Source organism: Myxocyprinus asiaticus, chromosome 2, assembly GCF_019703515.2.
Source record: "Myxocyprinus asiaticus isolate MX2 ecotype Aquarium Trade chromosome 2, UBuf_Myxa_2, whole genome shotgun sequence".
NCBI lineage: Eukaryota > Metazoa > Chordata > Actinopteri > Cypriniformes > Catostomidae > Myxocyprinus > Myxocyprinus asiaticus.
Window position 1 is genome coordinate 51,205,399 of NC_059345.1, and position 18,596 is coordinate 51,223,994.

General features: G+C 37.3%; 3 protein-coding genes across 3 annotated transcripts in view; 2 read left to right on the top strand and 1 right to left on the bottom strand.

Annotated features, from left to right (window-relative positions):
• Nucleotides 1-2,486: 2,486 nt before the first annotated feature.
• On the top strand, nt 2,487-8,285 carry mfap1 (microfibril associated protein 1). Its single transcript, XM_051652773.1, has 8 exons — nt 2,487-2,672; nt 3,059-3,275; nt 3,373-3,505; nt 3,600-3,787; nt 6,075-6,344; nt 6,448-6,607; nt 6,690-6,779; nt 7,817-8,285. The coding sequence occupies exons 1-8, from the start codon at nt 2,591-2,593 to the stop codon at nt 7,994-7,996; spliced, it is 1,320 nt and encodes a 439-aa protein (XP_051508733.1). The 5' UTR covers nt 2,487-2,590; the 3' UTR covers nt 7,997-8,285.
• Nucleotides 8,286-8,369: 84 nt separating this feature from the next.
• LOC127414633 (huntingtin-interacting protein K-like) lies at nt 8,370-9,302 on the bottom strand. The gene is made up of 4 exons (XM_051652816.1): nt 9,117-9,302; nt 8,805-8,860; nt 8,656-8,707; nt 8,370-8,560 (listed from the first exon to the last, which is right to left on the bottom strand). The coding sequence occupies exons 1-4, from the start codon at nt 9,276-9,278 to the stop codon at nt 8,465-8,467; spliced, it is 366 nt and encodes a 121-aa protein (XP_051508776.1). The 5' UTR covers nt 9,279-9,302; the 3' UTR covers nt 8,370-8,464.
• Nucleotides 9,303-13,692: 4,390 nt separating this feature from the next.
• LOC127414600 (serine incorporator 4-like) overlaps nt 13,693-18,596 on the top strand; it is a 29,222-nt gene continuing 24,318 nt past the window's right edge. The window contains exon 1 of the mRNA XM_051652759.1: nt 13,693-13,734. Within this exon, the coding sequence (XP_051508719.1) occupies nt 13,708-13,734 (27 nt within the window). The 5' untranslated portion in view covers nt 13,693-13,707. The remainder of the gene's footprint in view (nt 13,735-18,596) is intronic.

An 18,596-nucleotide genomic window follows, 5' to 3' on the forward strand; every position in this document is an offset into this window, starting at 1 on the left:
TTGCTGCTGTTTTTGTATTGTTTTTGTGTTGTTGTACACTGGAAGCTCCTGTCACCAAGACAAATTCCTTGTATGTGTAAGCATACTTGGCAATAAAGCTCATTCTGATTCTGATTCTGATAACCGATACGGAATTTGCTGACAAATGATACATTTTCAAGTCAAGGTAGTAGGAGTAAAGTGGCATAAATGTTTTCAAAAACTCCACTGGGAAATTGAGAACCATATATTTTTTCTTTTCCCACTCCCCCAAAAGCCATGGTATTACATTATGAACTTCGAAAATGAATCAACAGATCATTTGCTTTTCTGTTGTGTATACAGTAACACATGCATTATTGGCTCCTGGAACAGATCACCCAAAAAAGAAAATACTCCCATCATTTACTCACCCTCATGCCATTCTAAATGTGTATGACTTTCTTTCTTCTGCAGGACACAAACAAAGATTTTTAGAAGAATATCTCGGCTCTGTAGGCCCTCACAATGCAAATGAATGTTGACCAAAAGTTTAAAACTCCAAAAAGCACATAAAGGCAGCATAAACGTAATCCATAAAACTCCAGTGTTTTAATCCATGTTCAGTGTTGGGGAGTAATGAAATACAAGTAACGGGAATATGTATGTAAAATACAAAATATAAGTAACTGAATTCCACTACAGTTACAATTTAAATCATTGGTAATTATAATACAGTTACATTCAAAAAGTATTTTGATTAATAAAGAGATTACTTTGCATTTTATTGTCATTTATTTCATTTAATATTTAGTCCTTTCAGATGGAAAACATTTATACATATAAATGATGTGATCCAAAGTGCATTTGAACAGTGGTGAAATCTTTCTTATGATGTGTTACATTCATATGAGCAGACAGAGAAGTAAGTTTGAAGTAAGTTTGGAGCAGAAGAAATAGAAATAAACCTTGTGTAAACTGTCAGCTTTACGCTAAGCTAAAATGCTATTTCTAGCCATTTTACATGCACGTTACCAGGCACGATCATATTTTTTTATTAAGAAAATCCATGTTAGATCATAATTTCTTTTTTTCTAGTATGAACTTTGATATTAGGGCAAAAATCATATTCTTGATAATAATTTTTGTATTGTTTTCCTGTAAAAATATCTAAAAATCTTTAAAACAAGATCAATTTGATTTATCTTGTTTTAGAAATAACACTGCATAAGATATTTCGGTTTTTCAGAGAATGTATTTTTAACGTGTATTTTGTCTTACTGTACTGGCAGAGTTTTTATAGTCAAAACAAGTGAAAAAATCTACCAGTGCTGAAGAAGTAATCCAAAGTATTTAGAATACGTTACTGACCTTGAGTAATCTAACGGAATACATTACAAATTACATTTTACAGCATGTATTCTGTAATCTGTAGTGGAATACATTTCAAAAGTAACCCTCACTACCCTGTCCATGTCTGTTAAAGCAGTCCAATCTGTTTTGGGTGAGAACAGACCAAAATGTAACTTCTTTTTCACTGTACATCTTGTCATCTGCAGTCTCTAGGCACGATCATGATTATAAAGCTTGATTACACTGCCTAGTGCATAATGCATGTACAGAGCGCTAGATGGCATTAGGAAGTTTCATTAAACTTTATAATCATGATAGCCAAGGAGACTGCTGATATTTTTAAGGTTTTTACTGAAAAATTATATTTATTTGGTCTGTTCTCAAATTCGCTTAAAAAGATATGGATTAAACCGCTAGAGTCTTATGGATTAATTTTATGCTGCCTTTATGTGCTTTTTGGAGCTTCAGCGTTTTAGTCATCATTCACTTGCATTGTACGGACCTACAGAGATGAGATATTCTTATAAAAATCTTCTTTTGTGTTCAGCAGAAGAAAGAAAGTCAAACACATCTGGGATGGCATGATGGTGAGTAAGATGAGATAATTCTCATTTTGGGGTGAACTATCCCTTTAAACTTTCAATAAAAAAATTACATAACTTTTATTATAATAACAGAAGATGATTATGTTTTATAAATATTCTTTTTATTTGTTTTAAGTGCCTTAAAACAAAAACATTATTATCTGTATTTAAAAAATAATCCCGGAATTATTGTGGGTCCTTAAAAAAATAGGGGAAAAGTTCAAATGCTAGAACATTTGTGCATTGCATTTAATAATTTTATTTGAAACAAGACCCTGCTACATAATTTATATAATTTGCGTCATTGCGCGTGTATGTGTGTGGGGGTTTTATTTTAGTTGTATGTGTACTTTCTTTTTGGGACCCATGTTGTTGTAACACCATTACTGGAACTGTGGTTTTGGATGAAATACATTTTAAAAAAAGATTTACGTGACAATTAGATAAAAATGCAGCTGATGACCAGCAAAAGGCATGTCAGGGCGATGTGTTGAATTATAAAGGTGAAGGAACCGCAGATATCAGGAACTACTAAATAAGGGGGACCATTTGTACGCGCGGTGACATTTTAACGTAGCATTTCCGGGACGTCCATTTTAGTGGCTTGCGGACTGTAAACAGGGATTTTTACATTTGAGATTTTCATCGATTGCGATTTTTTTCTAGTGTAAAGTGATCAGTGTGAGCTGTCCAAAATGTCTGGACCAAACGCATTAAATGCCAAGCAGCCGCCGATCCAGTCGACGGCAGGAGCCGTGCCCATCCGAAATGAAAAAGGTAATTGTGAGAGAAGCAATAGGCTTTCATTATCAGCATGTGTACTGACAACAGGATTCGACTGAATCTCAATGATGAAGACATTGAAATAAGTCTGTAATGAAACTGAGTCATATTAGTTGACTGGACTGCTGCCTGATGCACATGCACACTGTGTTTGTTGTGGGATAAGTGCGAATAAACGCTCATACTGATGTCACCTCATATGGATATTTAGAAGTATTTTAATTTGGCTTATGAATTGTTCTTACACAGCCCCACATGGAGGTTACATGTGTTTGAAATAACATAAATCCCAAATAACACTAATTGTTCGTTTAACATTGCCATGTTGGAGTAACTTTCTGTGCAACCTTTGAAAATATCATGTTTTCATCAAACTTCAGGTGAAATTTCTATGGAGAAGGTGAAAGTGAAGCGATATGTTTCGGGTAAGCGTCCAGACTATGCTCCCATGGAGTCCTCGGACGAAGAAGAGGAGGATTTCCAGTTTGTTAAGAAGGGTAAAGAGGCTGAACCGGAGATGGAAATGGAAGAAGAGGAAAAATCAGATCCTCGTCTTCGACGTCTCTTGAATCGAGCATCTGAGGATGTTGAAGAAAGGTATAGCTAATTCATCTGTGTAGTACTCTCTCATTCTGATATATTACAGCGGAGTCTGTTGATGACAATGTGGGATACATTTTTATTTCCCCCATAGACTTGCGAGACACCGGCAGATAGCTGAGCCAGAGCTGATCGTTCAAAGCAGTGAGGACTCGGATGAGGGAACCTGGCATCCTGAGCGAGAGGAGAGCAGTGAAGATGAAGAGGAGGAGGAAGTTGATGATGAGGTGGGTCACTTCAAATATTTGGGAAAAGTTGAGAATTGTCTATATATTTATTAAATGAGTTTACAGATAAGGGTTTAATGTGTCTTCCGCATAGGAAATTGAGAGGAGACGAGCGATGATGCGGCAAAGAGCACAAGAGAGGAAGAACGAGGAAATGGAGGTCATGGAGGTGGAGGAGGAGGGGAAATCTGGTGACGAGTCTGAATCGGAGTCTGAGTACGAGGAATACACAGACAGTGAGGATGAAACTGAGCCTCGGCTAAAACCTGTGTTCATCCGCAAGTAAGTCTCTGTAACGTGAATTAATCTTAAAGGCCAATTTATACTTCTGCGTCGAACCTATGTCGTAAAAATGTAACTGCGCTTCGCGTCGATGCACACCTCAACAGCTGTGATTGGTGCACTTTGTAACAAGTCTGCCACCCCAGGATGAAAATAACATAGCGAATGGGGTTACCGGGCGCGACTCCAAATATAGAAAACAAGCGATCGACAGAATGTCCCGTTGCTCATCTCAGCTGCTTAGGGCAAAAAACTCTGATTAACATAGAAAAGATCACTTTCATTGCGTGTCTTTAGTGTCTGAGTAGGACACAGTGGGACTATAGCTACCTTCAGCCCCATCTCTCTGATTGATGGAGGACTCCGGTTCAAACAAATAAGGCTGGGAATAGAAATGCATCAATTCTTCCACTACAAACTCTTCAGACATGTTTGTAAGTTCTGTTCTCTGGTTTGTGTGCAGCTATGTTGTGTTTTCTGTTGATAATATCGCTGGTGGTCCTGCTGAAGTGAAACAAAGCGAGTTTTTGATTAAACGCCCCATTTTGCGCGTGCTGCATGAAATGTTGCTCTCGTGCAAGCAGTTCTAAAGCTCCTTGCAGACTCGTGAACGCGCACAGGAGATCAACGGTCAGTGAACATTTTCACTAAATAATACATTAGATTTCAGTTTGTTTCTCACCAAACCTTATCGTATGCTTTCATAACAATCATGGAGTCTCATGCAGGGCTGGATTGGTAATCTGGCATACCGGGCATTTTCCCGGTGGGCCGACACACTTTGGGGTCAATCAGGGGCGGACTGGACTAAGCTGAAATGAGCCACCGCGTTATGCAGAACGGGCCCCAAAACGGTGCCGCGATATGCTGAAGGGGGCAGCGAAGAAGTATAAATCAGCCTTAAGTCTGTATATGCAGCAAACAGACATATCTTTCTTTACATTGTTTGCAATGGCAGAAAACATTATTAGTCTTTTTCAGGTCTCATTTAGACATGATTAAATAAGTCTATGATTCCACAATAATAAACAGGCATGCAACAAAGAGGTAGCTACTAATAATGAATATAATAATGTAATATAATAATAATAATGAATCATAGAAAAGCAGTCTCTGTGAAACACACATCACAAAGGTTCCACCCTTCCAACAAGTGTTTATGCTGGTATATGTTGTATTAACAGTAAATGCATTAATCCCGACTAAGATAAATTAACACGTTAAACTTTTTAAATGAATCGCATATTAACGCGTTAATTCTGACAGCTCTAAATTCAAATTCATATAGCCTAATATCGGTTGCAAAATAGTTACGTCTGATTCGAGTGCTTAACTCCATACATTTTTATTTTTAATGTGGCTTATTTAATGAAAAGCGGGTTTATAATCCATCTGTTCTGTTCATTACTAGTTGCCAATTAGCACACACCAGTAAAAGAGTGCTTACGCACAGTAAAGAGTTTGCGGCTGGTAGGCACATATTTACAGCAAATGTATTTTTTATAAATCCCGATGTGTCCCAAATGAAATTTGAAATAAAAATGACTCGACTTGCCATAATGGCATGATGTATAAATGTTGCGTACGCACAAAATGGGCATTGAAATGTGCGTACGCAACGTTTATACATCGTGCCATTATGGCAAGTCGAGTCATTTTTATTTGTATAGCGCTTTTCACAACACACGTAATTTCAAAGCAGCTTTACAGAAAATCATGCATAAACAGAAAATTAAACTGTAATATCTGTAATGTCAGAGTCATCATTGTGTAGTTTGATAAGAATGTGATTATAAATTGAGTCTTAAGAAAAAAATATTAATTATAATAATTAAATATGTAAAAAATAATGACTATGTTTAGACCCCCAGTGAGCAAGCTAAAAGCGACTGTGGCAAGGAACACAAAACTCCATAAGATGTTGGTTAATGGAGAAAAATAACTTTGGGAGAAACCAGGTTCACTGTGGGGGCCAGTTCCTCTCTGGCTAAACAACATGAATAAAATGGCAATATTAGTTATTTGTGTGCAGTGCATGTCATGGTTTAATGAGTGTTAAGGGCCAATGTTTAAACTGTTTAAAAAATGTAAATGGCACATCTTGCCATTTTCATATTCAAAATGCATTAGCCGGTTCGAAAACAATTTGTGGCTGTGCTGACTAAGACTCATGTTAATTTGCTTTGTAGTTCTAGACAATGATTTTGCATCTCAAATGTGATTGTAGGTTCTCTGACTCTTGTGATCTGATGTGATGGTCATTTTTTGTTTCAACGTGATTTATCAGGAAGGACAGAGTAACAGTCGCAGAACGAGAAGCGGAGGAGCAGAGACAGAAAGAACTGGAAGCAGAGGCCAAAAAACAAGCTGAAGAAAGGCGACGCTACACATTGAAGATTGTAGAGGAGGAGGCAAAGAAAGAGTTTGAGGAGAACAAACGTACACTGGCCGCACTTGATGCTCTGGACACAGATGGAGAAAATGAAGAGGAAGAGTATGAGGCCTGGAAAGTCAGAGAACTGAAGCGTATTAAAAGGGACAGAGAAGCCAGAGAAGCGTTAGTCATCATCCTTTGTACCAAGAACCGTTTTGATGCACATGGCCTTGGTATAGAAAAGAATTCATGAATGATGTAATGTGGCATTCCTTTTCATTTACAGAATCGAGAAAGAGAAGGCCGAAATCGAGAGATTTCACAATCTTACTGAGGAAGAACGCAGAGCAGAACTGCGCAACAATGGGAAAGTGGTCACCAACAAAGCAACGAAGGGCAAATACAAATTTCTGCAGAAGTACTACCACAGAGGTGCTTTCTTTATGGTGAGTGATCGCAGATGATCCGTTTAAGATTTGGTTATCATTTATTCTTGTTGTCTGATATATGTTGCATCTTTTTCTGCAGGATGAGGAGCAAGATGTCTTCAGGAGAGACTTTAGTGCTCCAACTCTTGAGGACCATTTCAACAAAACAATCTTACCCAAAGTCATGCAGGTCAGTACCAGTGCCCTGTATTCAAAACCATTATGTAGGTCCCAACATAAATGCCATTCTATAGCCCAGATATACAGTATCATATTTTGTTTATTAGTGTCATGTTTATTTTTTTTAAGGGTAGCAATATTAAAGATTGTGGCCCTTATCTTGTTTGTCAATAGGGGGAAACCCCTAAACAGATCTCTAGTGATTACAATGTATTGACACATCAACCTTAAAGGGATAGTTCACCCAAAGATGAAAATTCTCTCATCATTTACTCCCCTTCATGCCATCCCAGATGTGTATGACTTTCATTCTTCTGCAGAACACAAACAGATTTTTAGAAGAATATTTCAGCTCTGTAGGTTCATACAATGCAAGTGAATGGTGACCAAAACGTTGAAGCTCCAAAAAGCAGCATAAAAGTAATCCATAAGACTCCAGTGGTTTGATCCATGTCTTCTGAAGTGATCCAAACAGTTTTGAGTGAGAACAGACCAAAATGTAACACATTTTTCACTATATCATGACATCAGTAGTCTCCTTGGCGATTATGATTTCAAGCTCCATTACACTTCCTAGCGCCATCCAATGCTCTGCATAAGCTTCAAGCACTAGGAAGTGTAATCAAGCCTAAAATTATGATCATGACAAGAGACTGCAGTGACAGGATGTACAGTGAAAAATTTGTTACATTTTGGTCTGTTTTCACCCACAACCGATTGGATTGCATCAGAAGATATGGATTTAATCACTGGTGTCTTATAGATTACTTTTGTGCTTTTTGGAGCTTCAAAGTTTTGATCACTGTTCACTTGCATTGTGTGGACTTACAGAGCTGAAATATTCTTCTAAAAATCTTTGTGTTCTGCAGAAGAAAGTAAGTTATACACATCTGGGATTGCAAGAGGGCGAGTAAATGATGAGAGAATTTTTGGGTGAACTGTCCCTTTAAGATCAATTTGATCATTTCAGTATACTGGTAGTTAGGCATCCATGTTTAATACATAATATAACATAACTAATTATTCCGTGTGCTCTACAATTTGCAGGTCAAAAACTTTGGACGATCTGGACGTACAAAATACACACATCTGGTGGATCAGGACACCACTTCATTTGATTCTGCCTGGGCTCAGGAGAGTGCTCAGAACAGCAAGTTCTTCAAACAGAAGGCAGGGGGCGTGAGAGATGTGTTTGATCGTCCAACAGTGCATAAGAGAAAGACATGAACATGTCTCTTTACACTAAAAGAGCAAATTGAGCTCAAACATGGACAGTTTTAATCTTCTGTTTCATCCTTCATCAGATTCACCAATCCTTTACCAATGCATTGTGCTAATGTTTGCAAAAACCCATAACAAAGACAACTCTTTATTGCATTTGAATTGTGTACTATTATCTAGATGTTTCAGCTTGTACAGAATTCTGAGTTTTTAGTTCTGTTTGTAAAAACTAAAAAAAATCTCCTTTTTGCTTTAGGCCAATAAATTACTACGACAACAACAACAAACAAAAAAACCCTTATTGATGACTTTGTCTTCCAGTAGGAATGCATTAACAAAATAAGTGTGACCAAAATAAATGAAGTGGTTAAGTGAACTGTACTGTTAAAATGAAAAGTCCCTTTATTACAAACTAAATACAGTGTGAAAGTCAAAGAAAATGTTGACAGGTGGTAAGAAGGCAGTCCAATGCACTCAGTTGGTGAGTGCAATCAATGCCTCAACAACGTTGCCCATGTGTTCTCTCAGACTGCGCTCTGCCAATGCTCTGGGAATCTCCATCTCTCCCATCTGTTGAAGACATCAAGTTCATTCATTTACATGAACACCATCAAATAATTCATGAGGCTAACATAAAAAAGCCAAAAGCCTATAGTATTACTTACAATGAGCTCCACATCTTCCTTCTTTATTGTTACTTTGGCCAATTCTTTTTCTCTGTCAAGGTGATAGAAAGGGATTTGGTCAATTCTTCATGATAATTATTCAGTCATAGATCATTATATCAAGATCACAAGGGATCAAAAGTTCTTACCTTTCCTGTTTTGCCTTCTGTTCTCTGGACCTTCTGTCTCCGATCACGGACATGGCCTTCAAAGATACAGATATATCAATAACTACCTATCAAGACGAGTTTAGTCATTCATGTATATTACACATATTGTACACAGATATTTTGTGTCTATTCTGTGATCACGTTCTGATGTATGGCAATACTTAAACGTTATGATAAATGTGTGATTATAGAGGACATATCATTATCATGTAAGTGTACGGTCAGTTCTGCCGCACATGCACATGGTTACTCAGACAACCAGATCAGCTTCTGATGCTGCTCTGAATTTACCGTTTCCAAATCCGAGCTGGATATTTCTTTTTCCTCCGCATAGTCGGTAACCTTTTCCAAATCAGCAGCTCCACTATCATGTTTGCGGGGCTTTTCTGTGGGTTTTCCCGTGCAGTTTTCTTCAGCCTCTAAATCCAAATCCACATCTCCCTCTGCCGCCATGTTCGCCTCTTCGCACCCGGAACTAAAAACAAAACGATCAAAACACCCGAATTGAGATTAATGTAACATACAAAAGTGGTCACGTGTTTCGAAATGAACCGATTTCTATCATGTTCAAAATCGTTTAATGACCATAAAGTTGCCATGGGTAAAAAATAAATATAAAATAATACAAAATTTTAGAAAAATCTTTCAAGCAGGTTTAATAGTTTTCCTTTTAGTACTTATATAATGACAGTAGCAATAATGTCTAGTTTCCAATAACAGAACAAAGAGGCTTTTGGTTGGCATATTTGCATATTCATGTAAAATGTAATTATTATAATGATGAGATTCGTGATGTATTTAATTTAGTCAAAATTAAGTTTTTAAAAAAATTTGGCGAGGGGCCTTTTACCTCACACTTGGGGTAAAAGTCCCCTGGGGAGGTTATAGATATATCATGTAAATACAGGGGCAATAGTTGTAGGGCAAAATGTCAACTAATGCAAATAATTTTGAGACAGCAACATGCTTTTTTGAGTAACAGTTTAAGATCATTTTTATTCAAAATAACCACTTCAGTAAAGGGTTATTTTCTGTTAATTTCAGTCACATTTAGCATTTTGTAACATCTGTTACAACAGATATTACAGTACAAAAGTGTTCTATAGACAAATTAATCTCCATTGTGATTGTATCAGTTAATGTGTACCCACTTTGAACATTTTATATAACATATCTCGCCCCACTTAAAAGAACAATGTGTGTTATCTGGGCCCTTTTGCCCCTGCAACAGGGGGCTTTTTACCCCAAATACTATCCTTTGACTTTTTGGACAGTTATTTAAAAATCTATATTTTATGACCTTGAACAAAACTGAAAAGGACAAATAACGATTTTGTCTCAAAATACAGTACTGTGCAAAAGTCTTGAAAAATGTTGCATAGTGAGGATGTTTTAAAAAATAATAAAATAAATAAGTAAACATAAAAAAGCTAAATCAATATTCGGTGTGACCACCTTTGCCTTTAAAACAGCACCAATTCTCCTAGGTACACCTGGACACAGTTTTTCTTGGTTACTGGCAGATAGGATGTTCCAAGCTTCTTGGAGAATTCACCACAGTTCTTCTATCTATTTAGGCTGTCTCAATTGCTTCTGTCTCTTTATGTAATCTCAGACTGACACAATGTTCAGTGAGGGGCTCTGAGGGGGCCATGACATCTGTTGCAGGGCTCCCTGTTCTTCTATTCTAATCTTTTCTATTTGCAAAATGTTTGTGAGTATAAAATGTATATTTTCTATTGACACATTAAAGCTGAAAATGTAAATAACCATCTTAAGACAAAAATTTTGTGAAATATCTTCTGTGCCTAAAACTTTTGCACAGTAAGATAGATGTAGATGTGTTCATTTTAGGGATTTTCATTAGCTACATATATTTACAACATTTTAAAATTTATGAAATATTGTACCTCAGAATCAAACTTTAGACACTGCACGCAATGACCTCGTGGATCAGGAATATTTTGTGGTGTATAGTGACAAATAGGTGTTTAGGACAGTACTATGGTAGTTTTTGTTTCTGTTTAGTGTTTTGAAAGAAAATAAAATCAAATGTGCTCTTTACCCTGCAGGTTTTTAGCCCTGTTGTACCCTACATTTATCATAATTACAAATAATATTAGCCATTTGTCGATACATTTAGATACCTTTTGCTAGCTAAAACTATGATGAAAATTCCAGAAAAGATGAAGCAGTTTTTAACAATTAACAAGATGAAACATAAAGAACAATTAACATTCAAATATTTAATAAATGCTTTGTGTGGGTGCCTGGGTAGCTCAGCGAGTAAAGACACTGACTCGAATCCAGGGTGTGCTGAGTGACTCCAGCCAGGTCTCTTAAGCAACCAAATTGGCCTTGTTGTTAGGGAGGGTAGAGTCACATGGGTTAACCTTATCATGGTCGCTATAATGTGGTTCTCACTCTCGGTGGAGCGCGTGGTGAGTCATGCATGGATGCCTTCAAGAATAGCATGAAGCCTCCACACGTGCTATGTCTCCGCGGTAACACGCTCAACAAGCCACGTGATAAGATGCGCGGATTGACGTTCTCAGATGCGGAGGCAAGTAAGATTCATCCTCCGCCACCCGGATTGAGGCAAGTCACTATGCCACCACAAGGACTTAAAGCACATTGGGAATTGGGCATTCCAATTTGGGGAGAAAATAATAAATAAATAAATAAATAAATAAATAAATGCTTTGTAGGGTTTTATTTGAAAAGAGGTTTCCTTTATTTGTTTATAACAACATATTTATGAGGTGATAACAACTGTAAATGGGCTATAATATACAGTTGTGGCCAAAATATTGGCACCCTTGGTAAATATGAGCAAAGAAGGCTGTGAAAAATGTCTTTATTGTTTGTCCTTTTGAAAATCTTCACAATAATTTAATCTTTAATTGAAGTAAACTAATTGAAATAGGGGGAAATCTCATAACTAAATAAATATTTTTCTCCAAAACACGTTTGCCACAATTATTGGCACCCTTAGAAATCATTATGAGTAAAATATATCTGAAGTATATTCCCATTCATATTTAAAAAAATATTTGTACACCTGGGTGACTAGGAACAAGAAATTGTTCAGCCATGACTTCCTTTTTCACATGGGTATAAATATGAGGTAAGACACAGGCCAAATTCCCTTAGTGATCACAATGGATCAAAGAATATAATTCTTATGTGCGGCAAAAGTTTGCTGAGCTTCACAAAATGGGAAGTGGCTATATGAAAATAGCTAAAGCATTGAAAATGCCCATTTCCACCATCAGGGCAAAAATTAACAAGTTCCAATCAACTGGAGATCTTAAGAATTGGCCTGGAAAAGGACATGTGTCTATATTGTCTCCACACACGGTGAGCAGGATGGTCCTACAGGCCAAAAAATCTCCAAGGATCACAGCTGGAGAATTGCAGAAATTAGTTGGGTCTTGGGGTCAGAAAGTCTCCAAAACAATCAGACATCACCTAAATCACAACAAATTGTTTGGGAGGGTTTCAAGAAAAAAGCCTCTGCTCTCATCCAACAACAATCTCAAGCATCTTCAGTTTGCCAGACACTATTGGAACTTCAAATGGGACCATGTTCTATGGTCAGATGAGACAAAAAATAGAGCTTCTTAGCAGCAAACACCAGAGATGGGTTTGGTGCACACAGAGAGGTGATGCTGGATCTTTAATGTTGTGGGGCTGTTTTTATGCCAGAGGTCCTGGACATCTTGTTTGGATATCAAATACCAACAGATAAAAAGTCTGCCTCTGTCAGAAAGCTTACAATGGGCCCTGGTTTGAACTTCCAACAGGACAATGATCCAAAACATACATCAAAATCAACACAAAAATGATTCACTGACCACAAAATCAAGGTTCTGCCATGGCCATCCCAGTCCCCTAAACCTGAACCCCATAGAAAATGTGTGGGGTGAACTGAAGAGGAGGGTCCACCAACATGAATTTGAAGGATCTGTAGAGATTCTGTATGGAGGAATGGTCTCAGATCCCTTGCCAGGTATTCTTCAACCTTGTTAGGCATTATAAGAGAAGACTCAGAGCTGTTATCTTGGCAAAGGGAGGTTGCACAAAGTATGGAATAAAAGGGTGCCAATACTTTTGCCACACATATATTTGACAAAAGTATTTGTTTTTTGATAAAACTTGTGTTGTGTTTGCAATTGTTTGATATCCATTAGAGGATAAAGTTTTGTGAATATTTTCAATGAAATATCAAAAGGATAAAAAATAAAGACATATTTTTCACAGCCTTCTTTGCTCATATTACCAAGGGTGCCAATATTTTGGCCACAACTGTAGCCTAATTTATAAAGTATATATATACTGTATATATAAACCTTAATTTTGGGTGAAATGTTGTGATTGTTTTCACAATCACAAAGCTGATACCATGAAAAATCCTAATTTGTTCCTATAATGGTGAACTTTAGAGTTCACTTCTGAAAATGATCTGTTTTGCATTTAATTTAAGAACAAAAACATGTTTATAATGCTATTAAACAACCTTGCTCACAGACAGGCAGATGTTGTTTATGCTGTCTAGGTTCAACACCATTCACCCACCTATTTTTGTACCTTAATAGGTTTACTGGTGGCACATACATGGTTACTATATGTGAATTTCCCTCCACTTGAATTTTCCACCTCCTCCTCAACTTATAATCAGCTTAACAAAAAGGATGCCTTTTCAGAGCACACTCATTGTGTTCCCAGTTGAACATGTGTGAGAAGTTTGAGGAATGTTAAAAAGGTTTCATAGGAAGCCTTTCCCCATCATTACCAATCTGTTTATTCTACTGTATGATTGATCTCTGAGAGCCACTGGACTTGGAGATTTCCTCTGACAGCCGGATCAGTGTGGGAAGTGATGTGTTGTCGCTATTGCTGGGCTCAAGTAAGCTTTCTTGTTCTTGAGTATGATGGTAGCACTTTGAGCGCTTGGCATTTAGATATTCACCTGAAATGTAGCTTGAGTTTCTTTAGCGGGGCAGTTGTGATTCATCTGTGACTGTCAAATTAGTAAAGAGTAGAAAAAGAGGCCATGTTCGTTTAAAATATTATTATAGGCTATGTGCCGGCTCTCTAATGTCTAATATGACCACATTTGTAAGGATCAATTTTGTGATGAGGTTTTTTTCTTCACATGTTTTTACCTGTACGTTTATTTTATTAGGACTACTTTCCCTAATTGTTTTTGCTGGAAGTATTCTCTCTCTCGCTAAGCTTGATGTTTCTCTATGCTCTTATCATGGTTTCATCTGTGGGTCTTTTCAGAAGATCATGAAATTCTCCATTCTCAGCTGTGATAACTCCTAATAATTCTCTCTGTTTGTCATACAGAAAGTTAATGTAGAGACATCTAAAATGTATATCCTAACAAACACCATATTAATTAAACCTGTGACTATAATACATTTATTGCTCATTACTGCAGTCGCATGAATGGAAAGGTTCATCCTCATGGAGACAAGACCATTCTTGAATACCTCATAATTTGTGTGTATCTTCAGATAAATGTTTCTCATTACTTCCTCTAAAACCCATTACAAGGACCATAGATCAAATGTTTCTCATGGGGCTGGCCGAGTGATTTGCATTGTATGTTGTCAGCCGTGCTTTGGTCTGAACAGTGTGCTAGTGTCCCTCTCTCACACAAGGCCCCCAATTATAGAGTGAAAAGACCTCTCGTCATTCTGGGTGTTTCACTCTAACGGAGAGATTAAAAGCTCATTGAGTATTCTCTGTGTACACTTTAAAAGACTCTAATTGGTTTAGAAAAGTTCATGCCTATGTGATTTAGCTGATCAAGGATTAAAGTCCCAAAATATACGACCAGTTCCTAGCATCACATTTGTTGATGCAGATAGTTGTTGATGCAAAAGCATGTTAGTGTAGTACAGGTGAGTTATTATTATGATGCCATTCATAGAACAAATATTAGGCTATTAATATTGTAAACATTCATTTTCGTGACAAAAAAAAAAAAAAAAAAAAAGAGAGAAACTCAAATGTTTTATCTAAAATGTCATAGACGTTTCCTCATCTGAAAAAAGAAGAAACTATTGTCTGTGGTGTAATGTGCTGCTACTGTGGTAGCTGCATCCCATGGATAGTGTTATGTAACGATATTATGCCTGGCAAGGCTTTGGCCAAATGACTCTTTGGAACTGTCAATACATGTTCAATGCTGACAAATACTTCTGAACAAGCACAGTTCTGCTTTAGAATCATGTCCTACTTTTAATTTTCCTGCAGGATTTTCAGGGACTTTAACAAATGGGTCAATTTATTGTACCAGACCTACCAATCTCTCTCAGTACCAAGCATTAGTTGATTGGGACCTCTTGCAGGAGATTTTCTCCAAATAGTGCTGTAACACTTTTATTTGTTTTACAAACAACACTTACATTTTTCACTGTCATGTCATGTTTGTTGTCATATTTGGACATGATGCTTAAAGGAATAGTTCACCCAATAATGAAAATTCCGTCATCATTTACTCAACTTGATGTTGTTCTAAACCCCTATGAATTTCTTTTTTTTCCCCCTGATCTCATGAAAATTACATGACTGTGGCAATATTTTTGCCAAATGTAATTATGTGGTTCATTACACATATTGCTGCAGTTTCGAGGTGAAAGGTGCACTGAGGGGTGCTAAATGTTTAAGTTTAATGAACTGCCTAAATGGTGAGGTTTTTAAGGGTAATGCTCTATGGAGTTTTAAATGAACAATACCTTCCTCACTAACCTAAACTTAACCAATAGTGTCATAAAAAGCAAATATGAGATTATAGAGCATTTACCTTAAAAATCAGTTTTTCTAGTTCAAAACCGACATCTCTACCCTAAGGCTTCGTCCACATTAAACTGGATACATTTGAAAACTGCGTTTTCATTTTCGAAATTCTCTCAGTTCACACTGCCATTTTCAAGCATTTTCCACAAGTTTTTTGTCCACACTGAAACATATGAAAACTCAAATCCCCTTACTACGCATGCAAAAAATCGTAGTTCTATGTACAGTCTGAAAAGAAATTACCCATGTGTTCCGTCGCTGGACAGCAATTCTGAGTAAAATTCCCGTTGCCTTTGAAGGAATGCATAGTAACGGTTGTACAAAGTAACATTTATCTTTAACAGTGCTATCAAAGTGAATAACAGGCAGAACAATGCCGTTACAACATGGGCAGCCATCTTGATTCTTTTGGGTTGAATGGATCACATGACTTCATCATATGACAACAAATACCTCATCGTTTTCAGATATATCCATTTTCCCTGTTCACACTACAACATGAAGATGGCGTTTTCAAATTTATCCACTTGGGAGAGCGTTTTCGAAAAGCTCCTTTGTCACTGGACAAAAACGCCAACTCAGTGTGGACGGAAGGCCGAATCGTAAAGAAAAAGAAGCGTTTTTATAAAAGTAGTGTCATAAAAACAAATGTGAAGTGAAAAAAACAGACATCCCTACCCTAAACTCTAAACCTGAACCTAGCCTATAGCGTCATATCAGCAAATGTTAGATGAAAAACGTAATAGCTGAAGCAACCATTTCATTTCGTGGTGCTTCTATGTGACTTTCGGCTCACGTTTTGACACGCGTTCTGTGCTAGACTCACACCCCGTGTTGATGGGTCATTCATGAATGATTTGTTCATTTTGAACAAATCTTTTATGTGACTCAGAAGAACGAGTAGTCTCAGAGAGTGACTCGTTCATTTTGTGTTGGCCGCTCATGCGCATTACGCTACCTCCGTTCGTTTTGTTACGTGAAAACCGCATAGGCGCTGTACAGGAAACAGAAATGATTAGTTCACCTTTCCACTCTTTTGGTCCGAGTCGTTCGTTCTTTTGTCACGTGACAGCCGTATACGCTATGCATTGCTCATACAGGTAACAGAAATGATTAGTTCACCTCTCAAGTCATCTGATCCGAGTCGTTCATTCTTTTGTCATGTGACAGCCGTAAGGCTATGCATTGCTCACACAGGAAACAGAAATGATTAGTTCACCTCTCGAGTCATCTGGTCCGAGTCGTTCGTTCTTTTATCACGTGACAGACGTATACGCTATGCATTGCTCATACAGGTAACAGAAATGATTAGTTCACCTCTCAAGTCATCTGATCCGAGTCGTTCATTCTTTTGTCATGTGACAGCCGTAAGGCTATGCATTGCTCACACAGGAAACAGAAATGATTAGTTCACCTCTCGAGTCATCTGGTCCGAGTCATTCGTTCTTTTGTCACGTGACAGACAAAGACACAAACGATGAGCCTCCAGGACCAGACTCGACCAAGCAGAGTGAACTAATCTTTCTGTTTCTCATAATTTGTCCTTGGCTGCATTATCATTTTTTCCTTATTGGGACTATAATCAAAGTTTGCGTAAGTAGATGTGTTGGGGGAATCTGGCTATTGAAAATGTAACATTTTAATTTAATTCTGCTCAAATGAACGAAATGAACGAAATGACTTGAATAAAAATTCATTCATTTTGCTGAACGTGACTCAAAGATCCAAGTCATTAAAATGATCTGATCTTCCCATCACTAATACCCTGGTCTTCCACGTTTAAAGTTTAATTCTCTATCAGTTGAGCTACTGAACAACTTAGTCATGCTGGAATAAGCTTGTAAATGTAGTTATTTAATGCAAGCATTAAAATGTAACATCTTTCAAATCATGTGTTATAGTAAAAGTGTCATAAGATAGCTTTGTGTGAGAAACAGAGCATAATATACGTTTATGAACTGTTAATCCAATGTTTTATTCATGATCTGTGTGAAAGTGAATTAAAATCATTGTTGTTGAAGCACCTCTAGTGTTTATTTCACCAGAAAACTATTGCGATACGTACAATAAATCACGTAAGAGTCATTCCGCAAAAATGTAGATATAGTGATGTGATTCTATGAGACCCAGTTGCTTTCTTCCGTGGAACACACGAGAAGAAATTTTGAAGAATTCACTGGTAGTTTTTTCCAAGCAATTAAGAATACATTGAGGGGCATGGGTAGCTCAGCGAATATTGACGCTGACTACCACCTCTGGAGTCATGAGTTCGAACCCAGGGTGTGCTGAGTGACTCCAGCCAGGTCTCCTAAGCAACCAAATTGTCCCGGTTGCTATGGAGGGTAGAGTCACATGGGGTAACCTCCTCACGGTCGTGATTAGTGGTTCTCGCTCTCGGTGGGGCGAGTTGTGCGTGGATGCTGCAGAGAATAGCGCGAAGCCTCCACACACACTATGTCTCCACGGTAACGCGCTCAACAAGCCACATGATAAGATGTGCGGATTGACGGTCTCAGATTACTACAATTGTAGTGAAATCATAATAACAACAAGAATTACCATGGCTAATCTATAGTAAAGAAAAAAAGAGAGAGAGTATAACTGCACAACTCAAAATATAGGCTCAAACATATATATGATATCGACAAAACAGCAAAATCCAAAATCACCATTTTTAAAAACGTTATTTTCTTGAATTAGTGGTGGCAAATGTTTTTAAAAATGGTGATTTTGGATTTAGTTGTTTTGTCAATATCATGAACTGATACTGCTGTATGTCTTTGAATTGCTATATTGGGTGTCTTGAACTAATGGTGGCACATGACTTCCATCTGTCCATCTTCTGTAGCCGCTTGTCCTATGTAGGGTCACGCATGCTGATTTTGAAATTTCATCATTATGTTGTAAATGTCTTTATGGTACACAGATGGAACTCGATTAGGGAGAGATAAGTGGTGA